Raw genomic sequence first — 13,067 nt, forward strand, 5'->3', positions numbered from 1 at the left:
TCAGTCATCAGTTACCATAACGTATTCCAAAAGCTATAGGGGTAACTTGGAAATGGATATGTAAGCAGGTCTGAGAGATTTGGCAGCGACCTTAAGATACTGAAAGATTTAAAGCAAAACTCTCGCCAAAATGCAACCTAGGGTCTTTTTGTGAATATACCCCAGTCAAACCTTCGTGTAAAAGCATAATTACGACAAAAGCAATACTGTTAAGATTGACCGTCAAAATCGCTATTTCTAAAACACTGAGGCTCGGCACAACATGAAACTTTGCTCGTAGTATCACCAGGGTCTCTACACATGAACACGAGCATTGAGAACATTGTTTGTGTTCACAGTTTTCTAAAAACAAAGTTTAAAAGTTTCACATCTTTCAAGCTAAGAATTTAATGCACAAAATGTTTGTAAAGTTTGTAAAATATGATGTTTTGTTCTAAATTAAGTTGACCAAGAGTCTATCAAAGTACAGCTGAAACAATCAGCTGATTAATTAGTTATTAGACTGACAGAAAATGTATCCATTTCAATCACTTAAATCATTTAATCATCAATTAATCTTTCTAGCTTCTCATTTGTGAAGATCTGCTGGTTTTCCTGGTTTCCATTGCTTTGACTTCGATACTTTAAAACAATATTATGTAACTTTTTTACCTCAAAATAACAGCTTCAATATAATTTTGAAGGTTCAGTGTCTTGTTATAGAGTGAATGGTGTCTCTGTCTCAGCCACTCTGCCCCCGGTCACTTGTTTCTTCACTGTGTAACTTCAGTGAGAGGGCAGGATCACAGCGTTATATGCATGCTTACTTCAGCATACAAAGTTTTCCACACATAACATTGTGAAGCCGTAATGAGTTTTGTTTGTAGTTAGCATGTACATTACACCTGACAAACTGTTACAGAGCTGGGATTTGTATTTGCGACAGTGGAAGTGCGCTCATAAATTGTCATAAATTGTGGTGCTGTTTAGCTCAGTGGGTAGAGCAGGCGTCCCATGTACAGAGGCTTTGTCCTCGCTGCAGCGGTCCCGGGTTCGACTCCCGGCGCGGGTCCCTTTGCTGCATGTCATTCCCCCTCTCTCTAATCCTGTTTCCTGTCCAAGTCATCAGCTGTCCTATCAATAAAGCCAAAAGGCCAAAAAAATGCTTAAAAAAAAGAAAGACAGAAAATTCTCATAAATCACACAAAATGCCAATTTCTACATATTGGTAGAAAGTATAGTGAGTATATTTCCATAATTTCACTGCATTGTCAAAATAAATAGGATATGAATATTTCCTCCAACATTGTTGAAGGAAAAACATGCGATTTAAATGCCTTTTCAGTGGGAGGATAAACATGTTACACATGGCTTTAACACTGCACACATTCTTCTAAGTCACACACTTCAACATCAGTGTGGAATCAAACACAAGTAAATTTTTTCCTCCACATGTTTTTAAAAAGTGTAAACCATACTACAAATGAACTGTTACTGCACACTGCTTTAGCTCCTATTGCTTTAGCTGCATGCCATTTCCATGTCATCGGCGCGACCATTAGCTGAAAACAAATGAAAGCAATCCATGCGCTTTTATGGCACGGCTGCATTCCTTCACAGCCACAGAGCCTTTTGGTTTACCTCTACAATGAGGGTAAAAGCAGAACACAGCTTTTTAAAGTGTATTCTATTTCTTTCCTTCCTTTATACTTCCTTCTCCTTGTCTTCCCCTCTCTTTAATGGTCTTATAAAGACCATTAAAGAATGCCCAAGATGACTATCACAAGGCCTTCACATTCTCTGAATAAAAGCCGTCTCTAGCCACAAGTCCTGACGATCATACCCTCAGTACATTCCTGATATGAAAACAATTAATTTAATGAGAACTACAAATTAGGTTTTTGGAGATCTATCCGTTTCCTTGGACTGCATCGCCAACTCCTTCAGACTGTGCCCAAGATCTGGGATGTGTTTGCACCCAGAAGGCTTTGTGGCAGGAGTGCACAGCTGTTAAAAGAGCTGATCGGGTGCATGAAGGAGGTGGATGTAATGCTGGTGTGACCACAGCTATAGCCTGAGAGACAGAGACATGCCCACAACACACAGGCCACACGGCACTTTGCACTTCAACCGACCAGTAGAGAGCCAGAGGAAGCAGTGTGTTTCCTGACCTGCCACTGCTAGTTAGGAGCCACACAGGCTGACTGCACTGTTTGCTTGTGTGCACTGAAGAAAAGGAAAGGGACAGTGATTCTGGGAGGTGTCTAAATGCTGGGAACATTTTTTTGTTTGGGGTCAGTGAGTTCAAAAGCAGAGGTGATACTACCAAACAAGGCTTAGTTGTCACAAATGTAAACTTAATTATGTAATTAAAACACTATAGTACATATTTACAAGTACAGTACATACATATTATCTGGCATAAATTTATAAAACAAGTATTTGTCTTATTTCACAGTGTTCAAAGTCAATGTAAAATATACACTTAGAAATGTCCTTATATCAGAAGAATTAATTAAAATAAGATTAAGCTGATCAGAAATACAGTGCAGACATTATTAATGTAGTTAATGACTATTTGGGCTGATTAATGAAACATCTACACAGAGCTATAGAGGACTATCTTTAGCAACCATCACGCCTGTGGTCCACTGCCAAATTGTGTTTGCTAATCCAAGTTTGTTGTGTTAAAGGGCTAATTAATCATTAAAAAACACTTGTGCAATTCTGTTAGCACAGCTGAAAACTGTTGTGCTGATCAAAGAAGCAATAAAACTAGCCTCCTTAGGCTAGTTGAGTATCTAAAGCATCGGCATTTGTGGGTTTGATTATAGTCTCAAAATAGCCAGAAAAAAAAAGAACTTTCCGCTGAAACTCAACAGTCTATTCTTGTTCTGAGACTTTTAAGGAACTACAAGGTCTCATACAGTGGCATACTCCTCATTTGAAAGAAAAGAATAGAAAAGAGAATAGAAAGAGAAACGGGAGCCCCTTGTGCACAACTAAGCAAAAGCACAAGTACATCAGACTCAACCATTTCATGAAATGAAATGCAAAACACTCATCTTCTACAGAGAAGGACACTGGCTTTGTAGGCAGAATAGCAAAGACAAGCCAGATCATATCCATGTATCATGGAGGGAAATTCCTTCAGATTACTTCAATAAATTGACAACTGGAATACCCAAGCTCTGCAAGGCTGTTATTGTGAAAAATGAAAATGTATTTGACCAGTGATTTAAAGTAAATATCTATATTATTATCTATATTTCTAACCTGGTCTTTACATCTCCTATTTATTTGACAACTCATTTGATGAATTGAATAGTGAGTTGTCATAGAAGACATAAAATTAAATTACAATATATAAGAATCGGCCATCTGTAGTTTTCATACTCCGATGAGTTACCTGCTGCCTGTAGCTGCCATTAGCTGTGTAGCTCAGTTAGCCGTGCAGCTAGGGGACCTACCAGACATGAGTAGCGCCGACCTTCAGAGGCCTGAGCTATTCTATCAAACTATTTTTATTGGACAGGCCAAGGCTAGCCGTTAGCATGCTAACTTGAGATGTCTCCACTACACAATATAGACGTCTTTGACGTCAGGCTAATGCTGTTATTTCTTCAAATTCTGTTGATCATTTTAGTTTTTTTTATGTTTTAAGTCTAACTTTAACACTCTTACATATTGCATTTCAAATATAATGTCTCCTTAAAAAAGGTGTTAGGGGTTAGATTTACTTTTGTGTGATTTAAGCCTCCAGTAATTAATTTACACCTTCAGCACTATTACAGGTGGAAAACATACAGGAGCACTGCTGGAAATTAATAAATGCTCGCTGGGGAGGAATCGAGTTGTCGCCTTCACGCTGTGGGTGTGAAAGTAAGCGTCACCTCTCCTTGGCTTTGGGTGGTACATGGTAAAGCCAAGTGGCTCAGTCTTGTTTGACCGACAACGAGTGGTAGCAAAAACACTGTACATGCTTTTGAGCTCACTGACCCATCAGAGCTCACATGCAGAGAAATGGAGCCTGAGGGGTGATGGGTATGTGAGGAATGTCTGTCCTGCTTGGGTCAGTGTTCGCAGTTCCATACCGGAGAAAATTACCCTCTACTATCAGAAAGAATCCACACAATATTGTCAGGCCTTAAATGTATGCTTAACTAATTGTAAAAGAATAAATTCAAACCTTCACCCTGAGCACAAGGTCACATCTGTACAGTAGTATTGTCTGCAGGTGTTAAACATAGGGGCAGTAAATTTGCAACATATGTTAGTGTTCTAAGGGGTCCGTTTAAAGGTTGGCCCCATATTGAGACGTGTTTGAATGGTGTTTCTGGCAATCCCATCAAGACAGAGTGCTGAAGCACACAGCATTAAGTCTCTGTTAGGATTACCCCACACTAAACTGCTCACTGACTCACTGACCTCTGTCTCCACTGTCTTCTCTTCACAGAGGAAGTCTGTGTATGCGTGCAAAGGCATGCACGCACATGTTTTATGTGTGGATTCATGAATATCAGTGTGCGTGCATGCATGAACTCCTGATTTCAGAATTACGTGTCTCCAGAATAGCACTTATGGCATGCCATGCGTGCAACACTTTTCCAGCTTAGTGATCTGTTTATGGCCCTTACACTCACCAAAAATGACTTTGAACGACCACTACTCCTTCGCCAGTAGAACTTGGGAAGGATTTTGTGGTCAAGTTATAAAGGACGCAACAAGAATTTGGACCGAAGCAGAAGAAAAAAGGAGGACAGAGAAGGAGAACAGATGTCTGACATTTCAGTCATGAAAAAAACTCAGCGAATGAGCCAAAAAAAACATCTCCAGATACAGATGCTGCTTTGCTCGGCCGCTGATCTGAACCTGGGATGCAACGATAAGCTGAAGGTATAAACTATTTGCTTCAAAACATCCAGTCGATAAAAAGCCAACGGAAAACCCACTGATGGCATTCACCCTCCTGCACAACCACTGACTACATCCCACAGCATGTGCGTGGAGTGGAACCGATAAGCACTGTGAATGAAAGAAGAGTAGGAAACAAACAAATTCCAGACCCCTAACAGGGTAGGCCGTGCAGGCAGATGTGTGCCTGGCGTCTCATCCAGCAGATACCAGTTTATCTTCGGCTGGCATCAAGGAAGAGTCCTGCCCACACCTGCCTGTGGTATCACACCCAACACTCAGAAATCTGAGCGCAAGACTGATGCTGTGGATCAGGGGGAACAGGAAATGTGTCTGAAGAGAAAAACAGTGATAAAGAGAGAAAGGGTGATAATGGAGACGATTATCAGTGCACGGGCTGATTTGGGAAAACAGGCAATACCGGAATGCTCTTCGAACATGATATTATTCTCTGTTCGGGATGTTGAGATATGCCAACTGATACAGATGCAGAAAGAGTGGGTGGGGGAGAGCAGGGTAGGGCACAAGGAGGAGTCATGACCTGGGATAAGAATGCATTTGGATGATGGAAAGAAAGTAATGGATTGCAGTAGTTCCTGCAATTTTACTGTAGTTAAAAAGTATGATTGAATTCATATAACCAAAAGTCTCAGAGTCACTATTCTCAAACTGTGTGTATGCTCCCTTTAGTGGTACTTGAAGGAGCCAACACATGTTTTATTTTTAGAAACAATATAAGTTAATTTAAAGAAGAAATACTATCAAAATACTAAAAGAATTAGTTACGACTCAAACTGTGATGGAACAACAGTAAGTGGATGTTAGCATAACTACTATAGCATCTGTTACTGAACTGAAGGGTTTATTTCATTGAAAAAGGAGCAAAGAATGTCACTGAAGGAAAAGATGAGTGATTCACCAGTAGAATCACCAGTAGACTTTTGGTAGCACTCGTCTGCCTTTCTCCCAACACTTCCTAGGTGTTTCTGTCTGGCACATTAGGTTGCTAAAGCCAAGATAATTCCCCAAAATGTCAAACTATTCCCTTAAAGCCCCGTAAGAAGACACAGACTCTAAAGGACAGTAGAGTAATGATACAAACTCTGCTATGGCAACAGATAAGAGGAGGCGAACACATTTACCTGGCACACCTCGAGCAGATGTTGAGTGTGACCTTGGCCTGCGGTTCAGGCTGATAGGAGCTGCGTCCCTGGCTGAATTTACTGCCGGATGGAGCCAAGCCGGTCACACCCTCCATCCTCAGGTCATCCAGGTCCTCTGAGGGCGAGGAAAGGAGAAGGAAACGGAGAAAAGAGGGAGAGAAAACAAGAGAGAGACAGGACAGTCATTAATCATACTTTGGCCTGCCTTTTGTCAATACAATGCCCGGTGATGACAGTGTGCTTAGGGCCAAGAGGAGCAAGTAAGCACATCACAGTAAACAAACATCCTCAGCCCAGTCATGCTGCTGTGCTCCCTCACACGCACAAAAACACACACAGAAGGACAAAAAAAAAAGTTTTCATCTTCAGCTCTTTGTTACGGGGGAGTGATGTGGAAGACGCGATGACAGCGTCGCATTATGAACGCGGCGCAGAAACAGGAAGCGTACGTTAACAAAGTGAGGAGGAAGGGGACAAAGAACAATGAAGGCGAAGAGGAGAAATAAGGGTTGAGAGGGAGACGGAGAACTGGAAAAGTTTGGTTTTCGTCTGATCTCTCCCTGTGTCCCAGAGAGCACACACACATAGAGCCTTTCACGTAGTCTCTAAAGAAGTCCATATGTATCAGACACGCCAGCATTGTTCGTCTTACCCTCTCACTCTGTCTGCTTGTGCCTCTGCAGCCACAATGTGAGCATACGCTGACACCCACTTAAAACACACAGATAACAGGTGCAGAGGTCCACGTTTTTTTTACTTCTTTCTGTTAAATAAACAATTTTTTTTCTGCCTACAGCTGTTTCCTACATGATAAAATGCTTTCCACATGGAAGAATTTTAAGTTTGAATGTGATACAAGACTAAACAGGATCATCGACTTATCGTGGTAGAGTACTAAATGTTCATGATCAGGACAAAGATCACAACACAGGTTTCTTTAATAGACACTTGGCCAGTGCGATAGCATAAATCAGGGCCAATAGAGAGATTTATGAACGAACACAAGTGAAGTAGATTAATATGAAGTCAATGTTTTGTGTAGCGAAGTGCAGAATTGTAATGGTTTGTTAAGTATAACGGAGGATCAAAAGGGAGAGTCTGAATTGGCCAGACCATTTTGGTTTTGAGCGCATCCTCAAGAGATAAAACGAACTGCAGTACTTTCCGTGTTATGAGAATGAACAGCAAGTCGTGTCTGGACTCTTGCTCGGTTAAACGTGTTGGTCAAGCTTGTCAAACACATGTTGAATCATACTGAACATTTTGACCGGTCACCATAATAATATTTGTCCTGTTCTTCCCATCAGACCAAAAGAATTTCGGAGTTTAGCCAGTGAGGGGGGGTCGCCTTCAGGACATACAGTGTATCCTTGTCTCTTATTGTCATCGTTTCTGCTCTTGTGCATACAATACACTGCAGACAGTCCATGCCCCTCTCTGTGAATGCGTGCGTCGAGTCATCTGAAACCAACATTGATACTTTTCACTTAGAGATCACGTTACCTGGCCCCTAGTTTGAGGGGGAAAAAAATGGGCCTCACACCTTGAAAAGGAGAATGCATGACTAATCACCTGGATTAGATTAGATGACATTTGCTCATGAGAATTCTCTCCCTCCATCCATCAGCGTGGCGCAGAGCCAAAAATTCTCAACCGTCTCCTCTGGGTGTCAGGCGCTCAAGTCTGACGAGACAGTCAGTGCTTCTGTCTAATCCACTAATTTGTCTCTCTATACTGACCTGAGTATTCGAGCAAAGTCTTGTGTTAATTGATTCTCAGTTTGGATTTTTTCACAAACCACACTGCACAAGAAAAAAATATAAGAATAAATTGATAAGCAGTCTGAATTTAACACTATTTGTACTGTGTTTTTAGTCATTATAGTGTGTGTTTCAAGAGGATGAATCCTATTTCAGTGATCCTGATCTTTTTCTCTAATGGCTCCATGAGGTCGACATTTTCTGCTTTGAATTAGATGTCTGAACAACTACTTGTCATGGCATTTGGTACAGACCATTGACAAGGAGGGAATTTAGGATGGTGAACAAGGAAAACATCAAACCAGCAGCACATCAGAATGTTAGTATGCTAAAGTTAGCATTTAGCACTCAAGCTCTCTTTGTCTTCATGGCTGAAGTTGTGTTGTCCTTTAAGGTCAGTTTGTTTATTCAAACTGTATGTAGTGGACTGCCACCTTTCTAGCTTAAAACAGTGTTCTGGACCCTTTTTTCTTCTGAGAAAAGCATGTTTATTCGGTTATGGAAAAAATTAATATTTCTTAGTTTGTATTATTACCTCATTAATATTGTAAATATTACAATTCTGAGTTAGAATGTTCTCTCCAAAACTACAACAGTCCCTTAATAAAGACAAAATGTTTCTTGGTTTTGACATTTCGGTCTCATTGCATCCAAGGTTCTCTGAGAACAACTGTTGTTTTAGTGGTTTGACGAGGACAGATACATTCCAGTAATACCCTTAAGCAGTGCAATATTAAATGTCCCATTCATCACGGTATGCATTGGAGGGGGTGGGGACACAGAGAGCCACCAGCGACTTTGCCGGTCGTGGGAACTGCTCGACTTCAGGCCTTCACCTTTCCCTCTTTTCTCTTCATCCATTCCCACTTCTTCTACTCCTGACCATATTCCCTTCTTTTGGCGACTGACTAATGTGGCATGCCAGATTTTCTTTGGGTCATAGCCTGTGATACAAATCATGACTTGACACTTGGAAACGTTTGCTTGTGAGACTGCAGCTTTCATGAAGTACCAAAAGAATAACAGCGAGAGGCTCTGACCCCAAGAGAGAGAACATGACCTCAGTGTACACAGCTGCTTGTCACCTCTTCTACCACTTTGTTTCCTTCTGTCAAGATAAAACTGACACAATAATGGAGAGGAAGGCCTCCGAAAGCCAATTTCAAAAGGTCACTGAGGTAAACAAAGGATTTTATCTGGAGTGCATCCCATACAGAAAACAGATCAGACTGTGTCTCAATGAAATGTAGGAAGCTGAAACACTGACAAAGAGTCAAGATATTTTGCTCAATAGCAACTTGTTCCACGCTTGCATCAGTTCCTCCTTTGGCCAGACAATTGAAAAGAGATATTTCCTGATAGTATCAACAGTCACAGGTGCAAACGGAAGGTGAAGTGTAACCCCTGATCAGTCCAGTTCATCTTTTGTAAGTGTATGTTTGTTTATGGACATAGATGATGAAAAAGGTTATGAGAGAGTCCTGAAATACTACTTGTTGCTGCTCACTGGCCAAGTTGCAGGTATGGTACTGTTAGCAAGAAGTACTTTCCGACTACGCTTGGATAAATGTTGGGTACAAACATTTATTTTTCTAAATTTAGATCCTCTCCAAGCACGGGCTTTAAGAGCGGTCGCAGCCCTTCATCTGTGCAACAGCAGTCTGAACCTCGGCCATGACAACCATCCATGAGGCTGAGTCAACTTTCTACTGGGGTGGGAGAGGAGACGGATCTGTGTGTCGACACCACATGGTCTCTGAGGAGCGCCTGTATGGAGTGCTAAAGTGATGAATATACGTCTCCTGGGTTGGGGTTTGGGTTTTAGTGTTGTAAATGACTGCTTTTACATGCACATGACTACTGTGGTCACATGTTCACACTGTAGCCTGGTGAATGCATTTGACTGCAGGGACTGTTTGTTAGTCATGTGAGTTTTTTTGTCTCAGACAATAAGAAAGAGATATTTGGCCCCAATGTTTCTGGCAAAAAGTGGAGCCTTTAATTACGCACAAGTAGGTTTCTGTTCTGTCCACTGAATGTTGACAATTTGACAAGGGTTGCATTTCTACATCATCACAATAACAGTGGCAAGAATATCATCCTGGACTTCGTCAATCAGCCAAAATTAGTTGGAAAATATCAGCAAAACTGAAATATTTAAAACGTAGTCGTATCAACTATTGTCCAATGAAGACTTTTGAAAAAATGTACACCATGTTGTCATTTCATGTGCGAATTCACAAATCTCCGCCCACAAAGAAGATTTCTTGTGTCTAAGTGTCTTTTTCTTCTCCGTGTCCACTTTGTCAAACTCACATGACTGAGTGCATACTCTCCAGGTTCACAATAGCTCCCAGCATGCCTCCCACACAATACCACCATGATAAGTTTACAGTGCGTCTCCCGTGAGACAAGTTTACCCTGAGACCATGACAGCCTCCCAGACCTCTGTCTAGACACAACAAACGTCTGTCCACACTCGCCCGTTTGTCAGCTCGTCACATTTCCACTCACCGGGCACCGGGGCAGCCATGCGTGCTCCCCCTGTCTAACGATGAGACATGGCAGATAAAATAAAATGGGTCTGAACTGGGGGGTAGGTGGGAGGGGAGAGGATGGAAACTATTCGAGCGATGCAATCCCAACAAAAGGGCCTGAGCGATGAGAAATTCCGTGCCGCAATCGACTCAGTCACAGTAAAGCCAGAAAAGGAGCAGATAAAGTGTTTGTGCGCACCCCTCTCCAAGTTTCCATGTAATTTAATGTTGTTTAGATAGCGACGGGCTGACTGGCTCTGTGCTGCTCTTCATTCGGCTCAAAACAGAGCTGAAGATATAATTAGCGCACTGGCTTCACTAAAAACTTAATATACGCCTTCCCGGATGATGTGTTGACAGATGTATGAGGTGGAATCATCAGGCGCGTTACCCCACACGTGAAGTGGGGAGACACGCACGCACACACTTCATCATCCTCCGCACCAAATCTGAGACATTTCAACAAGCGCCGTGAGTTATTGTGTCTCATGTCTCACAGTGAAATGATTGAATTTTCCGTTCTTTCAAGAGCAGTGACGACGTCTCGCCACATAACATTAGGCTCTAATTAATAGCCTGTATGTGATAGACGCCTTGCTGCACTCACACACAGAGACCCACATGTGTGAGCAACGTAGTAGATAGAGAGGGAAAAAAAAAAACACACGTATGCGCACACACACATACTCAACCCAACACTTACAGTGACACTTGCAGACCTCACACTTTTGTTGCCCTCACACATACAACTAGCATTTGCTTTTCATTAAGCCCCGAGCACCAAAGCCTCCACTCGGCGGTTAGTCGACACGGAGACATCTTTGATGTGAGTCGCGGCAGAGACGCATTTGTTTGGCTTTGTAATAAAAACAATATTCCAACTTACGTTTCATAATTATGTCTCGGCACTCGATGGCACCCCTCCTCCCCTCCTGGCCTAAAAATATGCCTGTTAGGCTCCAAGCACCCTACAACTGAGTGCAGCAGTAAAAAAAAAAAAAAAATAAAACTTTGATCAGAATCAGATGGGGACACACATGAGCAGGGAAACATCACAGCTCTGAGGTCTGTGGAAAGTCTTATCACAGACTTTGGTGCAAACCTCCTTTTAACTCACTTTCTAACCGCAAATATTGCAGAGATTAGGACGTGAGTGTAGACACAGCAGAGCCTGGTCTACTGATACTTGGAATAGTTGCAAAAAAATATTTTGAGCTTTAAAAAGCTGCACTATGTAGTTGTGGGGGAAACATTTTAGTCAGAGTAAAGACAAATAAATTAATTCTCTTCATTTTTAAAGACCGAATAAACTGATTAAACAAAAGCACAAAATGATTTTAAACTGTTGAACTTTGTTTATATGTAGCGGACCCTGCCATCTTTCTAGCTTTTAACAGCAGTCAGGGGACCTTGTTTTCCTCTGAGAACAGCTTGTTTACTCAATTATGTAAAAGATAAATATTTAAGTTTTTATTATAACCTCATTAATATTGTAAAAATTGAAATTCTGTGCTTAACTTTCTTCTTTAAACAGCATAGTGCCCTTTTAAAAAAGGTATTTTTAGGCAGTAAAGGAGCTGTCGGGCAGGATCAAGTCTGCCATCTACAGTTCAAAATGCTGGTTTTTAATGCCTTATAAAAGAATTAAGTAATCCATCAAATGGAAATGTGCCTGTACAAGAAGAGTCTAGAGAGACTTTGGTGGCAGAAGAGCAATTTTAACAAAACAAACATAAGTTAACATGAGTGATGGGATAATGAGTTGATGTAATAGGAACGTTTCTCTCCTCTGACTTTTAATGTCTGCAGTTCGTTCAGGAGATCAATGTTACCCTGTTTGTTTGTGATAAACACATAGATACAGCAGTGCACAGCTCTGCATCTCCTGATTACACAGCAATTATACATAATGACATCAAGTCTGTAACTCACTTTTCTATTTGTCTCTTAAATTGTAATCTTGCAGTAAACAGCAGCCAAAGGAGCAGTGATGTAACTTCATATTACGTCCTACTCTTTCAGATAAAGTAACACAATGCTTCTATTCACGGGAGTCCTCTTATCAACCTCGTGTGTCTATCTTCCATCTTCTGCTCGTGTCTTGACTACAGCAGCCACAATACACCATCACTGTCCATTCAGCTGCCTTCCATTCAGATAATCTGCTCAGTCCATCTAAGGCGCACACACACACACACACACACACACACACACACAGACAGATATATGTACGCTGGATGGTATTACGCCGTGCTTGGCGTAATGACTACTGCAGGATTTATGGTTTGATCACAGCGGTCTACTTACCTATTGATAATTGCTTCCAGTAATACCACCGTAATACAGCAGCAATTTGCCTCTCGATTAGCGTATCCATCTGCACCCAGGAGACTTTTACAGGCGTCAAATTGGGCGCAGTTAGACTTTTACTGGGGGGGACATTCTTTTCACCATCAGGCCGGCGAAACCCTCAGAGGTGAACCCAGCCCTCTCAAGCCTGCACTTCAAGTGAAAGATTTAGTGCCGAAAACAGCTCACACCACTGACATACATGTTCTCCTCCATCTCCTCCTTTCAATGTACTGTGATGACACTGCTGTGTTGTTGTTGGTTTACATTATCTCCAGGGCAACTGTTGTGTCTTCGGTTGTTTGGGCGAGGATGCAGGGGGCAAATGGGGGTGATAGGAACGGTCTGTATGTGTGCTGGCGTCA

At 41.7% G+C, this 13,067-nt stretch overlaps 1 protein-coding gene across 1 annotated transcript in view; it reads right to left on the reverse strand.

Moving 5' to 3' along the window:
- c19h8orf34 (chromosome 19 C8orf34 homolog) overlaps window positions 1–13,067 on the reverse strand; it is a 65,419-nt gene that overhangs the window by 20,493 nt on the left and 31,859 nt on the right. The window contains exon 8 of the mRNA XM_030397728.1: window positions 6,036–6,171. Coding sequence (XP_030253588.1) covers window positions 6,036–6,171 — 136 coding nt within the window. The remainder of the gene's footprint in view (window positions 1–6,035; window positions 6,172–13,067) is intronic.

The sequence above is a fragment of the Sparus aurata genome, chromosome 19 (genome assembly GCF_900880675.1).
Source record: "Sparus aurata chromosome 19, fSpaAur1.1, whole genome shotgun sequence".
Taxonomy (NCBI): Eukaryota; Metazoa; Chordata; class Actinopteri; order Spariformes; family Sparidae; genus Sparus; species Sparus aurata.